This window comes from Pelobates fuscus, chromosome 1, assembly GCF_036172605.1.
Source record: "Pelobates fuscus isolate aPelFus1 chromosome 1, aPelFus1.pri, whole genome shotgun sequence".
Classification (NCBI taxonomy): Eukaryota; Metazoa; Chordata; class Amphibia; order Anura; family Pelobatidae; genus Pelobates; species Pelobates fuscus.
The window spans coordinates 421,645,557-421,665,893 of NC_086317.1; the positions used below are offsets into that span (position 1 = coordinate 421,645,557).

Below are 20,337 nucleotides of genomic sequence, written 5' to 3' on the forward strand. Positions count from 1 at the left end.
TTGCCTGTCACGTTAAGTATTTTTTATGTATATTTATTCCAGTTTTTATATTGAATTATATAGTTAACTGTAATAAAAGCTGTAAACAAAATACAGTTGTATTCATCATTTGTAATTTAAAATACAGTGGGCTATAATTTAAATTTCAAATGTTGGATATTTCCCGCAAAGTACGTATGTACTTTTCATAAACAATAATTACAACTAGAAAAGCTACAATTTCTGGGGAAATTGTGTGAAGTTTTCTTGCCTCCACCAGTAGTCTACAACTGGAGTGGGCGGAGTAACTGTTATTATTTATATAGCACATTTAATTGCAACGTTGTTGCACAGTTACATTAAAACATACATTTATAAAAACATTAGCAGGTGTACAAAAGGCCCTGTCTATGACATCACTTGCTGCTGCAGCAGCCTGGCACAGGTCAGAGTATTTTGGCGGTTGCCATCTTAAAACTGTTGTATTTGAAAAACTATACATCCTACAGCGAAGAGCTTTATATTGTGAGAATCACAAGACCCAGACCTACATTTTTGCATAGTATGTCTCTGCAATATTAACAATGAAGGCACAGTCGCAGTTTAGAAATTGCCCTTCAAGTTTGAGCTGGCTTGAGTGAAGTTTCAATGAATGTCAATGGAAGGCGTGAGTTGCAAACAAATGGTCATATTGTGAAAACAATCAGGACTATGGCTTAGCCGTGGACATTTCTAGTGGCAGCAGGGATAGCTGAACATTTTTATATAAGATTTGTGTAGGTGGGCTTGAAAATGAGGGAGTGGTGGCAGTTTAGAAATCATGTCCTGATTTTTCAGCTTTTGCCAGCTCCCACTGTAGCTTTGAACATTTTGCCATTCATTCCTATGGGACCAATTTTGCCTCGAGAACAACGATATTCCGTTAACCATTCGGCGAAACGTTCCACAAAGTAATAGCACACCAATCGGGAACAATCCGCACGTTTTGGTATATTTTTGTCTATGTAGTGTAAAAACTGTGGGAGGAGTTAGGGTGGTAAGTTTGCCTATTATAATAATAATAATAGGTATGTGAGATAACATTAAGTGGTCTTGCTATGCAAGAACACTTAATAACTACTCTGTTAATTGTCCTTATCCTATTGGGGGAGGTTTGGCCCCACTTAGAGAGTATAACGTGCTCAAGTAACCTGTTGTCTAAAGACTCCAGCACTGACCAAGTGAATTATGTTTCATTGAGGTATAGGGAAAATTGGTTAGGCAGTAACATTGACATGCAGAAGCTAAGTTGGTCAAACATCCAGTTGTTCAAAGTGCTATTTTAGCCACAAAAGTTGAGGGGTGTAATTTTGGGCACTCCAACTAAATTTGAATATATGCATTCTTGTGCCTAAATCCTTGTCAACACAGTTCGAAGGACACTTTCGCTGTATGTTAGATTAAAACAGGAGTGCATTTAACATCATCATTATTATTATTGACAAGCATTCCTCTCTGCATGCCATGCATGAATTAACCTCCATGATATCCCACCTATCTCCCACCACAATCATGGTAACCGTGTTCCTGTACAAATTTATAGCAGATCACCAGGATCTAAAGCTGGAACATAGCAACAAATAGAGTGTTTCCAACCACAAACACCTCTTAAACCTAAAAGCCTCCAAAGTTGCCATGCCCACACTGTGACAGTGGGTTAACTATTCTCCCCCTGCCCAGGGAATAAGGGTAGGCTGCAGGTGGGCAGACTGACTTACACGTATGCAGCATCAGTCTCACCTGCCCTGGTTTTTTAAAAGTTTTACCCACTGCTTATGTAAAAGGGACGCTATTTGAACCTGGATGTGGGCTAAGGCACTGTATAATCAGTATTGTCCTTACAATTGGTTTATTAACCCCCTCGCCTGCTGCTTTAAGGTGAGTGGGATAGGAGGCCCCATGGAGCTCCTTCCATGTAAGTTAATGCCATAAATTTCACAGTTTGTTTCTTATGTTGTTTGATGTGATATGGGTATGTAGCTATTTAGTCATTTGCATCTGACGGATCGTCGTTGTCAGTGTAGCAATTACTATCAAACGTGAAAAAATACCTACTAGTGCTTTTCTGTACATTTGCATACTGTGCAAACTTGTAACTATAAAAAACTATAGCAATCAAAGAAAAGAAAACTAAAAAGAGCATTCAGCTACTTAGTGTCCTGCATGTAGATACAATACACCTGAATCCCGTCTTCCTTCACATTTTTCAGAGATCAGAGACTCTCAAGGACTGTCTGACTACTGACTTCTAATTGGTGCCATAGAAGGAGAATATTGTAAATATCTTGAAATTGTATATACAGTACAAGGCACAGAAATTATAATTGAATCAATTTACACAAAATAATTGCACATATAGGCTCACATGCTCACTCATATATATGACAGTCCGAAGCCATACCTCACTCTGCCCAAAGTAGGATTTTCTGTGAATTATGTTTAGTTAAGTTTGTGTTATTTATAATTTGTATATATATACATTGCACAAAACTTAGTCAATTTCAGCCTATAGTATGATATGCATTGCAATAATATACATCAAAGCACTATCACTTTAATTGTTTAGTTTTGACACTGCATTTTTTTGTGTGTGTTTTTCTGTCACATTAGTTTTGCATTATGTATATTAGCAATGCTCTTACAACAGATTATTAAAAAACACTTTAACTTATTTAGCACTAGGACTATTTAATTTGTCTCCCACGTTGGAATTAGTGTGGGACCTGCCGATATTGGGGTACTGTGAAGTAGTGGTGTGCTCAACACAATATGGCCGTATGGTGGAACTGAATCCCCATATTGGTTTGCTGAGATAGGTGACTTAAGTAGCCTTATAAAATGTAAAGGGGATTTTTATCTGTGCGCTGTTCCTTAATCGGTATTATGTATACGTTTTAGTTACTACAGCCTCACCATTCAGGCAAAATGCATGTTCCGGGTATGCCCGCAATCCCTTTTTTTCTCAGCCTAAAATTGAACAGACCAGATCGTTATAGTGACGTTGATTATTTCTGGCATTTAAGAGGTTAAAGTACTTGGTATGTTTTGGTTTAAATGCAGCATGCTTGTCATAAAAGCATTTTTGATTGTATAAAGTTTCTTCATACACAGTAAACATATATCACACTAATTGTTGAATCTGCATAAAACTAATTATAGGAGCATGGGGAGGGGGTCGTAATATGTTGCTTTCATCAATCAGGCCTTGGTAGGTAAGATGTCCTACCATCTATCTCTCATTGGATGACAAGCTAGATACTGGCTTCTTTCATAGCTAAGGCATGACAAGGCAGTCTGAGCGTCTGTAATATCTGCCAAGGGGATGGAAAGCTCTGAATTCACATCATCTCAATTAACCTTCACAGCTCAAGGTAATTAAGCAAGAATTGCTCACTTTTAAATTGCCAACGTCTCCTTAAATGAGTGTCTCCTCTGAAGTGTTTGTAGCAAAATAATGTAAGCTGTGAAAGAGTGAAAGAGCCTGGGAGAGAAAAAAACGTGCCAGACTTTTAAGATTCTAAATAAATGTAGAAAAGCCATTAATATAGAAAAACTGTCTCCATATCACAGTGATATTTCTTCTAAAGGTAATGTTTTGCCAGGAATAAATGTTACCCTAGTTGCTCTGCACACTTTGCAAAACAGAAAAAATTAATTGCTGTTTGTCTCGTAAAATGCTGCAACTCTGTCACTGTCTGCCAGATAAATACATTGTTTTAATAACCATTAAAAAACACTGTTTACTAAGATGTGCTTTGGAAAGACATGTTTCAAAAAATGCGCTAATGTCTATTTTATTGCTTCTAAATTATGTGTTTATATTTTTGGGGGATTTTTTAGCATTTTCCTGTGGTTTTTGAAATAAATATTTTATCGTAGATCTATTCAGAAATAGTACTTAAAACTGCACCGCCAATGCACCGCTCTGTAACGGCATGTTTGTTGGGGATGCTGCACTACGAGTGCTCACACTGCACTTTTACCATTCACCTTTGCTATCACAATGCTCGCTTGACCAGGCTGGAATGCTAAGCACAGCTAGTAGAATCAGACAGGCTTATCACTGTTTTTCACAGCACTGAACTTGTGTCGTCATCACGTTACGCTCTCTTTCTTAGCACCGTCCTCTCTCTCTGATAGGGAGAATATTTTGGTTCTGGATATTTTCTTTGAAGCACTAAACTATGAAACTATTGAACAGAAGAAAGCATACGAAGTGGCTGGACTTCTGGGTGAGGCATCTCCTAAACCAATATCTCTCTTCCTATACACTGTTTGTATCTGCTTGACGCATTCCGTACATTTTACACTGACCCCTTTAGTACTAGCTGCATAGCACTGAATGAAGTCAGTCATTGCTTCACATGGCATTGCATTGGTTTATTTACTAAACATTAAAATGTTGTAAGGATAAATTTGCAAAAAATATGGTCCAAATTCAGCGATCCAGTTCTACTGGTTTTTGTCTAAATGTTGTAATTTGGTTTATAATTCACAGTAAATACCAGTTTAGTGAATAAATCCTTTGTTTCCTATGGTTTATCTTCTTCGATTCTTTTCTACTGATCATTTTGGACACATGCTTTACACTTAAGTAATGATCAGTATGCAGCCTTCTCCTTACATTGTGCCTGTTCACCATAGTTTCTTATAGTAATGTTAATACGTTCACCCAGTGTTGGCTTTTCATTTCGGTTTTCAAATTATTTTTTTAACCTCCACTTTCTATGCAATTGTTCTTGTTTCACTGCTTCTGTATTTGCTATTGTGTTTTAAGTCTCTTTTTTTTATTCTATATACAACCCTTGAAACACTGTTTCATCCTTTTCTTCCTCTGATGCCCTTTATGTTAGTGCTACTTTTACTGCTAGGATCAGTGTGAGACTCACTAGTTGACCTTTCTTTTCTTTGTTTAGGTGATATTGGGGGACAGATGGGTTTGTTTATTGGCGCAAGTATATTAACCGTTCTAGAGATTTTTGACTATGCCTACGAGGTAAGTTTGATAATTGCTGTAGACACTCATTAAATACTAATAAAAATTAATTAGTCTGAATGTGCACTATCTGTAAGAACAGTGTTGGCAAAGGGGCGTACATGAGAAGTGTCACTCCAGTCTAATTAAGTAAAGTTAAATACTGCATCTGTGTTTTAGGTTTAACTGATAATAGCAAGTTGCTAAATATATATTTTAGTATAGAATAAGCAAAATACAAATTCAATATAAAACATTGTACATGCTGTAGAAAACAGTAATTCCATCTTAACTGCTGCTGTCACCTCTAAGGGGGAATACAGTACTCTGTTTGGTCTGCAGGTATTTGGGACAACAGCTAATAAGTGTTGGTACATTATCCAGCAAGGGTTCAATGTGCTCTTCAGGTCTTTGTGGGAACAGAGTAAGTTCAGCGTGCAAAATGGGCACCATAAATGACTCTGATAATGAGGCACCAGAGTTATATCTAGTTTGGCAATTTATCTGACAATCCAGAATAAATAGAGAGTGTATTTGTTGGTTTTTGGTTTGATAACCCTCAAAAACACAGGTAGAGTAAGTCGGAGAGGACTGCTGATAGGAGTAGAAAGCTCAATTTCAATTGTGTTGGATAATGTTGGGTCCGTGTAGCAGTCCCTAGAGGGAATCTCTAGTCCATAAAAGTAATTAAAGATCTTGATTCAGTCTATTTAATGAAACATTCAAGAGGTCGGGTAATGGGCTAGGCCACAGCATGGAAAACTGAGGCTCAAATATGGCATCTAGATAAAAGCCAGGACTATTAGGGTCACTCATTAGTTCCTCAAGGTTGTCTCAGAGGTGTCTCAAGAGTCCAAGCTAGCAAGCAATCCAAGTAAGTAAATGAGTCAAGAATAAAGCAATTGGTGCCAATAATGCTATGTGAGTGGTTTGGATGAAAAAAAGATAGTGGACAGCTCAAATAGGCATCTGATTAAAAATATAGGAAAAATCACCTCCATGTTTGAAAAGAAAGATATCACTCTGCACCTTGAAACACAAGGATCCCAGCTGCGGAGAAAAGCTGTTGATGATACCAAAGTTGGTAATAAACCACAAATTAAATAATTAGCCAGAAGAACTAACAGAGATGGCATCTGCGGTCATGCTCAAAGTACGTTCTCCTGCAAGTAAACTTTTAAACAACTCCCATTATAAACAAATATAACTAAATTATATTTTCTTTTCAAAACCACCTGCTACTTTTTCATCCAGAAATACTGCAATGTCTCTACTTATGTAGGCAGTTTCTTCAATGACATACTCACATACTCTCATTGTGACAAAACTAATATAGGACGTGCTTTTTTTTTTTTTTTTATAATTCTTTATTTTGTCAATGACAGACATATGTAGGTTATGCAGTTATATGGCTTGCGCAGAAGCCTTAAAAAAGTACAAGTGGTTTACATAATCAGCCATTTAGATCATACGTATTAAACATCTGTCTGTCATCGTTTTTTGATATTAAAGTATGAACAACACTTAGGAACAGTGATAACTTTAGCTTACAACTTTTGACCAAATAACAATTTTACAACATTAACGTTCCGTTGCAATGGTGCGGGTGTGTTGAACGTATAGGCCGAGTTACCGGTGAGTTCGGCCTAGAATTGAGGGAAGGGGGGGTGGAAAACTGTTGGTCGGAAGGAGGGGGGGGGGGTGGGGGGGGAGGAAAGGGTGGTCTTGGATGTCACTTGTGACTACTTAGTCGTCCGTGTAATTATCCCATGGTTCCCATACCTTTGTGAATGCTTTCATGGTGCCTCTCGTTTGGGCCGTTAATTTGTCCATGAGATGGCACTCTTTGATTATGTTGAGCACCGTGGACAATGGTGGGGGGGTGGGCTGCAACCAAGTTTGGGCCAGTGCCTTTCTTGCAGCTAGCGCTATCTTGTTGAGTAATTGTTGTTCTTGTCTGGGCAAATCGTCAAGGGGTCTGGCTAGGAGGAAGGTCCAGGGGTCTAGGCCTATTGGTCTATTTAAAATCTGCGATACAAGCTTCTGGATGTTTTCCCAGTACATTTTTATCGTGGGGCAATACCACCACATGTGTGCATAAGTCCCCTTCTCTCCGCAGTTATGCCAACAGAGATCTGTGGGTGTTTTCTTCATGTGATAGAGTTGGACCGGGGTAGTATACCATCTGAGCATCGTCTTATATGCCTGTTCTTGCATCGTTACACAGATGGAGGTTTTGGCATTAGCTTCCCAAATATCCTGCCAGTCTATACCCTCTAGGGTCTCCCCCAAGTCAGTTTCCCATTTAACAGTGTATTGCAGGGTCCCCCATTCCCGTGTGGTGGAACAGAGGTGGGAGTACAGCTGGGTGATTAAGCCTCTTTGATATTGTTCCGCTAGGCAGATGCGTTCAAAGAAGGTTGGAGTGGTTTTAGCGGCGGTTTTCACCATCGCTTGGGCTGCGTAGTGTCTGAGTTGTAAATATCTAAAGAAGTCGGCTGGCTTCAAGGTTGTTCTGGATTGTAGATCTGGGAATGCTACTATCGTGTCTCCGGTGTATAGTTGGTGCACCCTCTGGAGTCCTGCGTGTTCCAGGCCCCTAAAGTCCCGGGGTCTCATGCCTGGTGTGAATGCCCTGTTACGGTAAATTGGGGTAAGAGGGGAAGTCGCTGTGGTGAGTTCGTATTTGATGGCATAGGTGTCCCATAATTGGATAGAGTTGGTGATGGCCGGGCACGCCGTTCTCAGGAGCGCTCTGTGCTCCTTTGGCGTCCAGATGTAGAATTGTGGGAGGTCGGATCTCATTAGTGCTGATTCCAGATCTACCCACCGTCTGGTCTCTGGGGGGGTGTGCCATAGGGCTATTTGTGCCATCTGGGCAGCTATGTAATAAAAGTGAAGGTGGGGTAGTCCTAACCCTCCTCTCGATCTGGGGCGATACAGTATGTTGCGGGCTACTCTGTGCCTCTTATCTTGCCATATGAACCTGTCTATTGCTCGTTGTAGGGGGATGAGGTTATGTTTCGTGATGGGTACGGGTAGTGCCTGGAAAAGAAATAAAATTCGGGGCAGGACATTCATTTTGATTGAATGTATTCTCCCTATCCAGGATATGGGTTTGTCCGCCCAGGTCTCCATGTCCGAGATGAGTTTTTCTATCATAGGTGTGTAGTTTAGTCTGTGGAGTGTAGTTATGTCTGTCGGTAATTTGATGCCCAGATACGAAAGGCATGTTGGTGTAATACGTATGTGGTGTTCTGAGGTGATTTTGTTTAAGTCCGGTTGTGTGAGGTTTATTGGGAGAGCACTGGATTTTTCTACGTTCACTTTGTATCCCGAGACCGTCCCGTATGTGCCCAGGAGTGGGAGCAGGGCCTGTAGCGTGGGTATGGGTTCCGTTACGGTCAAGAGGATATCATCAGCGTATCCTGAAACCAGGAATTCTTGGTCGTCAATTTTGACCCCTTTGATTTGTGGGTGTTCCCGTATTGCCTGGAGAAGTGGTTCGAGTGTCAGCACAAAGAGTAGAGGGGATAGATGGCATCCCTGTCGGGTGCCATTGGTTATGGTGAAGGACGGGCAGGTCGTCCCGGTTATCTTTATTTGCGCTGAGACTGATGTGTACAGTGCACGGATGGCTGTGATGTATGTGGGGGGCATGTGTAGGTGTTCTAAGAGGGTGAACATATAGGGCCATTTTACACGGTCAAATGCTTTTTCAGCATCAAGGGAGAGTGCCAGGGACGGTGTTTTTGTGGTTGCTAGGAACCCTATTAAGTCGATGTTACGTCTCGTGTTTTCGAATAACTGGCGTCCCGGTATGAATCCTACTTGGTCTGCATGGACTAGGCTTGTCAGGTATGGGTTCAGTCTTCCTGCTAATATCTTGGCGAATAGTTTGCTGTCGTGGTTTATGAGTGAGATAGGTCGGTATGCTTCTGGCTGTGTGTGGTCTTTGCCTGGCTTTGGTAGCAGAATGATGTTTGCCCGTGTCATGTCCCTGTCTGGTGGGGTCCCCTGCATCAGGTCCCGGAATAGGGATTCTAAATGTGGGACGAGAGTGTCTCTGAAGGTTTTGTAGTAGCTGCCCTCAAAACCGTCTGGACCGGGGGCTTTATTGCTTTTGAGAGCGGAGATGGCTGAATCAATTTCGTCTTTGGTAATTGGTGCTGCCAGTTCCGTTATGGCAGCAGCGTTCAGTTTTGGTAAGTTTAAGTGGGTTAGAAAGTCCGTTATTTTCTGGGACTCCACAGCTTGTGTGGTGTCATCTTGTGGGGAGTGGTTGTATAGTGTAGTGTAGAAAGTTGTGAAAATTTGGGCAATGTCTGCCGGGGACGTTTTCAGTGTGCCGTCTGGGGCTCTGATCTTGGTGATATGTGGGTGTTGGGTCCTGGGTCGTAGTGTGCGGGCTAAAAGCGTGTCCATTTTGTTGGACTTGTCGTAGTATGTTCTTCTTGTCCAAGTGAGTGCTCGGGCTGTATCGTCTATGAGCAGTTGTCTGATCGTAATGCGGGTGTTTTGGAGAAGTTGTAGCGTTTGGGGAGTCGGGTCAGTTTTGTGGCGTTGCTCCGCTGTGCGGAGGGTTTCTAGTAGTTGAGTGAGTTTCTGTGTTTTTTGTTTTTTTTTGTGGGTTGCTATTTTGATAAGGGAGCCTCGGATCACAGCTTTGTGGGCTGCCCATATCGTGGTCATTGGGATGTCTGGTGTTAGGTTTTCTGTAAAGTATGTGGTCAATTGTTTCTGTATGTCGTCTACCACCTGGGGGTCCTTGAGTAGGGACGTGTTTAGTCTCCACGTCCATGGGGTGGGGCATTGGAGCCCTGTAAGGTAGATGGCGATGTCTGCGTGGTCCGACCACGCAATGGTACCTATGTCTGTTTTTTGTGTTTTCGTGTAGGCTGCATGGTTGGTCAGGAACATGTCTATGCGTGAGTACGTATCGTGGGGCGGCGAGTAATAGGTGTAGTCTCTTACAGAGGGGTGTTGTGCCCTCCATGCGTCTATGAGGCCTGTTTTGCGGATAAAGTGGTGTAATTGTTTGTCTTGGGCGCCCATGCCATGGGATCTAAGCAATCCTGGGCGTGAGCTTCTGTCAACTGCCGGAGCGGGTGTTGCGTTTAAGTCTCCGCCTAGGAGGAGGATTCCGGTGGGGAGCGCAAGGACCATGTCAGACAACTGGCTCCAGAATTGGGGTGTAGATGTGTTGGGGGCATATATGTTGATTAAGTGGATGAGTTGTGAATGAATCCGGCCAGTCGCTACAACATATCTGCCGTCTGGGTCTGAAGTCACTTGGGTTATATGAACTGGGCATCGCTTGTGCGTGAGGATCGCTACTCCGTTGTGTTTACGGAAGGTGCGTGCCTCAGCGGTCAGGCGGTATGTGGAGTCGCGGAGGGAGACCTGGGTGGACCGAGACAGGTGTGTCTCTTGTATGAAAGCAATGTCGGGATTTAACCTTTTTAGTTCCCTGAAGAGTGTCCTTCGCTTGCGTGGGGCGTTGAGGCCTTTAACGTTAAGCGAGGATATTTTAAGAGACATGATCAGGTAGTTTTGGTGGGTGCATTTGGTCCCGAGGGATACTCGGGACGCTTTGTTGCTGCAATAGGGGTCGGCTGGCGTAAGTATGTAACGGGGGGTGGGGTGTACTCCCACCTCTGTTCCTGTAGAACCCTGTCGGGGAGAGGGATTGCGAGCGAGTATGTTGTGTCGCTAACTGCGTCCAAGACCGGTGTGCGCATGGGGTGGGTGGGGTGTCAGGGAGGGTACGGAAGAGAAAAAGAAGGAGAGAGGGGCAAGGAGGGTTTGGGGGAGGGGTAGTACGGTGCTGCCGTACGTGTCTGGTCTTATCCTGTGCCAGACCATGGGGGGGTGTACAGACCCTTGTCTCCCCTACGACTGCTACAGTCTGGGAGTGGTGGGTCATGAACCTGTCTGCCGGTGTGGCCCCCTGATACCAAGAAACAAATGTCAGTTATGACTGCAGTATGCAGGAAGCTCTTGGAGAACTTAGAGGGTGATTCAGCTTCCCCGCCTCCGGATCTTATGTACTGTGTTGCTTCGGTGCGCAATTGAAGCGGGTAGCTTTTGGGAGTTGGGGGGTGTGGAGGGAGGGGAATGGGGAAAGCAAAGGCTTTTGTGGGTGAGTCCAGTTGGGTCATCCCGTCTGATCCTCGGTGGTTCTCCCGGTCGTGAGCACAATAGCGCCAGGGGTTTTTTTTTTTTTTTTTTTTTTTTACTTCTATTTTGTTTTTGTTTTTTTTGTTTTTTTTTTTTGTTTTTTTTTTTTTTTTCTCGTAGTCTTTATTATTGGATATCGGGGGAGGGGGGGGGTGGGGGTCCGGCTGCTGGGGTCTTTGGTCGGTCTGTCAAGCGGGTGGTTGCCCAAGGAGATGAGGGGGGGGAGGAGGAAGGGGGAGGGGGAGGGGGGGGGAGGGCGGAGGAAGGGCGGGGACCAGTCATCGGTGGTTGCATACAGTATTACATATTCACACACATCAAGACATATCGGTACACATCTGAAACATGACAATCCCGCTGTCCCCTCCATTTCCATCATAACACCCCCTTTAAGTAACTTCTGTGTCCCGGTATGCATGTGTTCCGCTGTCCACCTCGGCCCCGCCACATCCCCCCAGCCCACCCGCCACCCACCACCCCATCCCCCCACCCCCCCCCCCCCCGCCACGGCCCGTGACTCCATGTTGTCCGGGTGTATGCTTCCCCTGTATAGTGTGTGACCCCTTGCCTTGAACCTTTGTCATCGTGTGGTGTGGATGTGTGGTGGGTTGGTGTCTGGAATAACGTGTTGCATCTATTGTGGTGTGTGAGCCTTGGCTAGCTGTCACATACAGATTGCAGTTATATACATTACTCTTCCGTTTGGTGTCAGGAACGTGACAGCAATTATCAGTTTCTGATTTCAGTGCCAAAGTGTCCGCAGCAGTCCAAAAACAGGTCCATAGTGTGGCTCATCGTTGTAGTTGCCACTGGGACAGGAGTTGGGAGGTTGGTGGGGTGAAGAAAGCTCGTCGATCAAGTGTAGGTAATAGTCAGCGTGGACAGAGTCCGTTGATCGGTGCGTGTGGCAAGGGTGAGCTTCGGAGCGTGAGCCCATTGTAGAAAGGAGCCTTATTTTTGGGTGTCACGGTTTCAGTCCGACCGGTGGGCAAAACGTCTCGGGTGCTCTGTTGCCTAGTGTTCTGCTGCCGGAGGATAGGAAAGGGTTGGAATGGCGCCGTGAAGTCATCGGAGGGGTCTGGTGTGCTCACTCTCGGGAGGTTGATAGTGCCTTTGTTGCCGGTGTCAGTCTGTCGCCTATTTACTCCATGGTGGTGTGCCAATCTCGTGGTAGGGGTTGTAAGGCTGGCAGGGAGGTGTCAGGTAGCGAGAAGCTCTCTGGTAGTGTTATGCCCAGGGCGCGAAAAAAGGGTGCTGGGTCCGTGCCTGGCATGAGGATGTGAGGTCTGCCGTTTTTAAAAACCATTATTTTAAACGGGTGCCCCCAGGCGTACCTGATCGCGTTGGCCCTGAGTAGCTCAGTAACTGGCCTCCATTCTCTTCTGCGTTGGAGGGTAATGGGAGCCAAGTCTTGGAAAAGGGTGATTTCTCTGTCTTGGAATTTTATAGGGCTCTCTCTGGCCTTCCGTAGCACTGCTTCTTTCGTTTGAAAATGAAGAAAGCGGACAATTATGTCCCTGGGTCTTGCGTTGTCGTCTCTTCGGGCGCGCAGGGCCCTGTGGGCTCTGTCGATGTGCCAGTGTTCGTCTGGTATTTCTGGTAATAGAGGACGTAGGAGTGTAAGGAGCATGGTCGGGATTGGGCCTTCGTCCTGTTGCTCTGGCAGGCCGCGCACGCGTAAGTTGTTGCGGCGCGACCTGTTCGCCAGGTCCTCCAGCGCTGCCTCTGAGGCCTCTAGTCGGGTGGTAAGTGCATTAACATGAGCGGTTACCAAGTTGTGAGCTATCGTGGTAGTTTCCACACGTTGCTCCAGGTCTGCGGTGCGCTCGCCCAACTTGTGGATTTCTGACATCACTGCCTTCGAGCTTCTGTCAATCTCTCGGGCTAAGTAGGTTTTCACCGCCGCCAGCTCGGTCAGGATATGGGCCGTTTCCGATACGGCTGGGCCGTGAGGCTGGGGTGAGCTTGAGATTGCCGGCGAACCCGGAGCTCGCGGGCTGGATCCGCCGCCATCTTGGATGTCTTGGCGCGGCGTGCGAGAGGCCGCAAACAGATCGGGTACCGTGGCGGCTGTGTCTGTTTTTTTTGTGCCCGGTTTTCTCTGCTGGCGTTTTTCCATGGTGGGTAAGGAGTCAGGGGGTAGGGTTAATTGGTCGGTATTCAGCCGTTGTGTGCGTTTGGTACAGGGGGTCAGCGAGGAGCTCTAGGCTTGCACGTCCAGCTTGGTTCCCGGTCAAGCCACGCCCCCCAGGACGTGCTTTTAATAGATGAATTAAGTAATTTTTGCACAATTTTGCAAAAAAAAAAAAGGCTTTCTTTCCAGTTCTAAAAATCCCACCTTTTTGTAGTCCAAAAAAAGAATTGTTTTCAGTCATTGAAAAATGGAATTATCATAGCAACATCCTGTTGACTGATGTAGAGTTAAGACATGATTCATCACTTAAGAAACCTACTTTTTTGCTTTGTGAAAATCCCCTTTGGAGGTGACAGTTGCCAGTTTTCATGTTTCTCTATCAGCATGTGAACAATCTTATTTTATTTATGCAAACGGGTATTTAACCAATGAGCAGATTCTAGACTCGTTATGGGAATTCCTGTAAAAAGCAGAAGGCACCAATGTTTGCATTCTTGTTTTTTTTTTGTGGGAAGTCCATCCTTAGTGCTGACTAAAGGGATGGGTAAATGACTTTCCTTATTATAGATGAATGTAGAACATTGTTAAAGGTATTCTGAGCAGGCATGATAGTGTGAAGTGTGCATTTTAAGTACACGTATAAAGAGAAGATGAGGTGATTATTATCTGCTGTTAAAATGGACTCTGCTGACGTTTCAATGCCATGTAATCCAAACTGTTGGTTTCCTTGTGGACTTATGCTCTTTCCATTAGATACTGAGGCACAAGTTATGTGGAAGAGCAAAATGTCGGAAAGACTCAAAACGCAACAACAACGACAAAGGAGTGACATTAAGTATGGACGACGTGAAGCGTCATGTAAGAACATTACTTCAATGTACACCAGTTTCATATGCCGTCAATTCATAGCCCAAAACAGGGAGTATATGGGAATGTCTAAATGCCTACTTTGGTGCTTGCTCCTTCCAGGCCATGCCAAATACAAGGGATATTAACAAATAACATTTTAGATGTGTCACCAATATTACAATAATCAGAAGCACAGAGAACCCTTGGACTAGCTCAATCCATAGCTATTTTTAAAGGGACACTCTGCTTTTATCCCCTATTTTATTTTTCGCACAAATGGGGGTGGGGGCTATAGCGTTAGCAATCCAGGTTTGTAATATTCCTATAATTGAAATGTGAGATTCCTCTGAAACTGTTATCTTATTGTTACTGCATTAGTTTATCTTCAAACCCTTTATCTAAATCATTAGCAAAATGTTTGTAATGAACATAATTGCTGTTAATTCAAATATATTTGTTTTTCTCTGCCACAGACTCTCCCCTCTGCCCCATGTTCTCCCTGCTCTCCCTTCTGTTGCAAGCTCTCCCCTCTACCCCAGGCTCTCCTCTCTGAGCCAGGCTCTCCCTGTTCTCCCCTCTGCCCCAAGCTCTCCCTGCTCTTCCTTATGCCCCAGGCTCCCCACACATGCAAAAACACAGGTACAGATACAAACACTGACACTCATACAAATACAGACACACACATACAAACACAGATACAAATGTTTGTATCTGTGTATCTGTATGTGTGTCAGTGTGTGTATTTGTATGTCTGTACACCTGCATGTGTGTCAGTGTGTGTATAAGTGTGTCTGTGCAACTGTATGTGTTTCTTTGCATCTGCCTGTGGGTCAGTATGTGTATCAAACACTGCCACACATTCAGATGTAAAGATAGACAGATACAAGCACTGCCACACACAAAGTTTGACAGACACACTTTTACACACACCAATGCACATGCAGATACAGGCACACAGATACACATACTCACACATACAGATACACACACTGACACACATACAGATGTACAGACATACAAATACATACACAAATTCAGATACACACTGATACACATCCATACAGATACACACACTGACACAAATAGAGATGCTCAGACATACAGATACACACACTGACACACATACACTTGCAGAGACATACAGATACACACTGACACATACGCAGATACACAGACATACAGAGACACACACTATGTGTGTCTCTGTATGTCTTTGTATGTGTCTGTGTGTGTATCTGTATGTGTCTGTGTGCATCTGTATGTCTATGCAGGTGTTTGTGTGTCAGTGTGTGTATATGTATGTCTGAACATCTGTATTTGTGTCTGTGTGTGTATATATGTATGTCTGTATCTGTGTATGTGTCACACATACAGATACACACTGACACAAACACAGATACAGATATACAGTTACATACCGATCACACACTGACACACACATACACAGATATACAGATTCAGACACTCACACATACACAGGCGAACAGATTAAGATACTCACACATACGCAGACCTAGAGATTGAGACACCCACACATAAACAGACATAGAGATTCAGACACCCACACCTACGCAGACATAGAGATTAAGACACCCACACATACACATATATACAGATTCAAATACCCACACGTACATAGACATAGGGATTCAGACATAAAATACAAAAACAATATCCTTTGAATTAACATGAAAAGACACAGTGTGAAGTTAAAAAGAAATACAATTTACCTATATGGTAATATTCCAAACTGTAGAACCAATAAAAAGGACTCTTCTCAGTCCTCACAACATATATAGAAAATAGAATGGATCTACAGTGAGAGAAAAATAGAACTCGTAGTGAAATGTCATACGTACACCATATAGTGGTATTTAAAGATTACACTCACAAACAAATATTGATTGCAGGCACATCAGTTATTAACCCCTTAAGGACACATGACATAAATATTCCGTCATGATTCCCTTTTATTTCTGAAATAAACCCTAAGGGGTTAAAAGTTGGCACAAGGTCAAGTAAATGGGCATGTAAGAGAGGATATAAACAAATAATAAGTGCAGACTGTTGTTAACTTGGTTGTGCGCTTTAGATAGTAACACTTACAAGATCGTAGTGATACATATACATATCAAATCCCAGGATGTTATAATTATCAGCAGCAGTCCGCAGGTTGTCTCAGTGGACGAAAGTAGAAAAACACTTCCTCAATTGGCAGAAAAATGTATTAAAGACAGAAACCAAAATCAAAACAAAATAAAAGTATATCTAAACAAATAGAAAAGGCAAAACTCTCTACAACAGCACAATCCTATGCGTTTTGGACTTTATACACAAACATACAGATTCAGACACTCACACATGCACAAACATAGAGATTTAGACACCCACACATATACTGACATACAGATTCAGACACCCACACATACACACACAGGCATACAGATTCAAACACTCACACATACACAGACATAGAGATTTAGACACCCACACATATACTGACATACAGATTCAGACACCCACACATACACACACACAGACATACAGATTCAAACACTCACACATACACAGACATACAGATTCAGACACCCACACATACACCCACACATACTGCCAAAAGAAATATGCTTATCTAAATGCTAACAGGATGACAAAACACATTCTTGAATTCCAGTGGTGTTCTAAAGACATTAAAAAAGACTTAATAGAATTAAATGAGGAGGAATTAAATCAAATTATTAAAATCAAAGCTCTGGCTAGTGCTTCCCTATGAGAAAATTCACTGCAAGAGAAATAAAGTTTTCTCATTATAGTATTCTGGTATTTTGTGAAACAAAGTCCTCCTGGCTTTGCTAGGGTCAAAACGGTAACGATAATTGACAAGACCACTGCACCCAGAACACTTCATTTGGAGGACACTGGTCCTTTACATGCACTAAAATAGAGACACTATACCATACATAAGCACAAATAGAAAGTGTACAGATATAAAAATCCAAAGTCCTATTATAGTGTAATTCTTTTTAGATACTCTTCAAACATTAAATAATATTAGTTATTAAAAAAAAAAAATTGTGGTGTGCTAGTTTGTCATTAACAAAATCAAGAAATAAAAAAATCTGCAGATGCACAGATCTTACGATGGTGCCTAGACTGTCCCTTTAACATATGCTGTTTCGGATTAAAAAAGGTTTCAAAGTACTTTTAGTTCAGACAATGTAAAATTGTTCAACAAGATAAAACTTAGATGTTGTCATAAGTAATCTTATCAAATCCAAAAACGCACATCCTAACCTGCCCAGACACATTACATCACATGTTTGTTTCGCATAATTTTATCACTCACTTGAAACATTCTGAGATGCTCCAGTTTAGTGTATTATGTCACATCATAGGTTATTTTCCTGTACATGTCAAGTCTCATATTTTGGTTACTTGATATTTTTTACATTCTTTGTGACATTCCACCACTCAAGCAGCATTCTACCGCTTATAATAAGAACACCTACGGCGTATACTCACTAAGCAGTGCTTTGTTTTAAAACCACCTAAAAAAGATTCAACAAAAATGTTTTATGTTTTATCTTTTTGTTCAAGATTAGAGATTACTTTTACTTTATTTAAATATTAAAGAGATAAAAGTATATGTAAATACTATATACAAGGAACAATAATAAAGTAGCACAATTAGATGCCTTCAAGATAAAATTTAAAGCGACAATCCGCTTCTTAATTACAAATGGAAATAAAGAAATATCGCTGTGTAGTATATATACCCCCAATGAAAACATGCATGCTTATAACCCCTAAGGATGGAGGCAATTGTACAAGTTCTAATCAAAACCAAACCTAGAATTGGACTATATGTCTGTTATATCATAATTTACCTCTTTCATTTTAAGTACACCCACACTTATTACATATCATTTTGTTAAGGAGAAACGTGGCTTTCATTTCAGATCAAATATTTATATATGAAACATAATTATTTCATATGAATAAAATCTAAAAATAACATGTGGGAAATTAAGAAATGTTCTTTTAGTTCTCCTTGGCATTTTAACTGTGAATGTCATAGTATTGTTAGCTTTTACATTTTACTGTTTTAAAACTCACATATTTGTGTTCAGCGATGTCCCATGTACAGGTTTTATGGGGGTTTGGAAACTTACAGTGTCAAATGTAGTTCCCCTTTTCAGTTTTTACACATTGAAATTTACAAGATTGGTTTGCTGGGCCTATTTGCCTTTGAGACCATATGGTAGCCCAGGAATGAAAGTTACCTCCATCATGACATACCATTTGCAAAAGTAGACAACCTAGGGTATTTAAATAAGGTATGTCCAGTCTTTTTTACTAGCCACTTAGTCACAACCCCTGACCAAAGTTAGAGTTCATATTTTATTTTTTATTTTTTCACAAAAAAAGGCTTTTCACTGATGATATCATCATCAATATACATTTAATGCTCTAAAACACTCATATTTGTGTTTAGCAAAGTCTCCCGAGTATAACAATACCCCCTATGTTGAGTTTTTTTTGGTATTTTGGAAAGTTACAGGGTCAATATAGGGCTTGCCCATTTCAGTTTGCCAGATTGGTTTGCTGGGCCTATGTTGCTTTTGAGGTCATATGGCGGCCCAAAAATAAGAATTAAGAATTATCCCCATCATGGCATACCATTTACATAAGTAGATAACCCAGGGTATTCAAAATAGTAACTACTTAGTCACAAACCCTTGTCAAAGTTAACGTTCATATTTTGGATTTGCATTTTTCACACAAAACTGCACTTAATGAAATCATTGTCATTATACGCTTTACTGTTTTAAAACACTCATATTTGTGTTCAGCAACATCTCATGAGTACAACAGTACCCCTCATGTACAGGGTTTATGGTCTTATTATGATATAAATATTATTTGGCATATATATATATGTATATATGTAATGATTTTTCTGACGCAATTTCTGTGTTTGAGGACACACTCTTCACACATATGCATTCAAAGTAAAAGTGCATACAAAAAAATTGAATAACGCATTTCATGCCTCCATGCACTTAGTCATAAGTGGAAGAATTACATAGCTATTTAAAACTGTGTTTTGCCATATGATGAAAAGACAGCTATGTAAAGGTCAGCTATTTATATTGAAATTATTAAATGTATATCATATTCCCATATATTCTTAATTTTTTCACTTAGTAGAAATCCAGTCTAATGATTTTTGGTAATTAACAGATGAGCATACCAAGGGGAGAATTATATTGCATTTGTCAAGGGACTTTTTTAGAAGTACGACTAAGTGTCATGGGGGTATGAAACACATTAAGTTATTTTGCTGTTACATTATTTCAGTATTTATATGCACTTATGTTTTCAATTGATTTTTGGAGCATTTAATTTTTTTTCTTTGAGTCATCTGATTGCTCCACTTTTGTTCCTCATTTGGCTATGTATTGGAAGAGTACTCATCCAAAATTTTGATTCCTGTATGACCGTGAGTTTTTCATTTTGCATAGCTAAATATATACCTAAAGATTTGTTCAGATGAGAGTTTCCTTCTTGTAAGTATTTGACGCACACATATATATATATTTGTACAATTACAATTTCCATTCCACCATTCCTAGCCAGGACTTTAAAGTTACTCTCAACGTCCATGGCACATTGACCAGGAGTGGAGATGCTGAACGCTCCCCATAGAGATGCACTGATTCAATGCATCTCTATGAGGAGATTCTGATTGGCACGCATGCGGAACAGCCTTGAAATGCTTTCCTTTGGCTTCCATTATCATTTATATGCAGAGGACATGCAAATCTACCTGTCCTCTCCTGATCTCTCTCCGCCCATCTTGACTTGTGTCTCTGACTGCCTCTCCACGATTTCCAACTGGATGGCTGCTCACTTCCTTAAACTCAACCTGTCCAAAACAGAACTTCTGATCTTTTCTCCCCCAAGTGTTGCTACTCCCATGTCTGTCTCCCTCAACGGCACCACCATTACCTCTACCTCGCAGACTCGCTGCCTAGGTGTTCTTTTTGACTCCGACCTCTCCTTCACCCCTCATTTCCAGTAGATCGCCAAATCCTGCCACTTTGCCTTACGTGTTCCCAGATTGCACCACTGAAATTTATAATGAATGCAGCGGCAAGGCTCATTTGCCTATCCGCCC

At 41.8% G+C, this 20,337-nt stretch overlaps 1 protein-coding gene across 2 annotated transcripts in view; it reads left to right on the plus strand.

Annotated features, from left to right (window-relative positions):
- ASIC1 (acid sensing ion channel subunit 1) overlaps positions 1–20,337 on the plus strand; it is a 179,563-nt gene that overhangs the window by 154,947 nt on the left and 4,279 nt on the right. For both annotated transcript variants that reach the window (XM_063428563.1, XM_063428555.1), the window contains 3 exons: positions 4,159–4,250; positions 4,935–5,014; positions 14,061–14,165. In XM_063428563.1, coding sequence (XP_063284633.1) covers positions 4,159–4,250; positions 4,935–5,014; positions 14,061–14,165 — 277 coding nt within the window. The remainder of the gene's footprint in view (positions 1–4,158; positions 4,251–4,934; positions 5,015–14,060; positions 14,166–20,337) is intronic.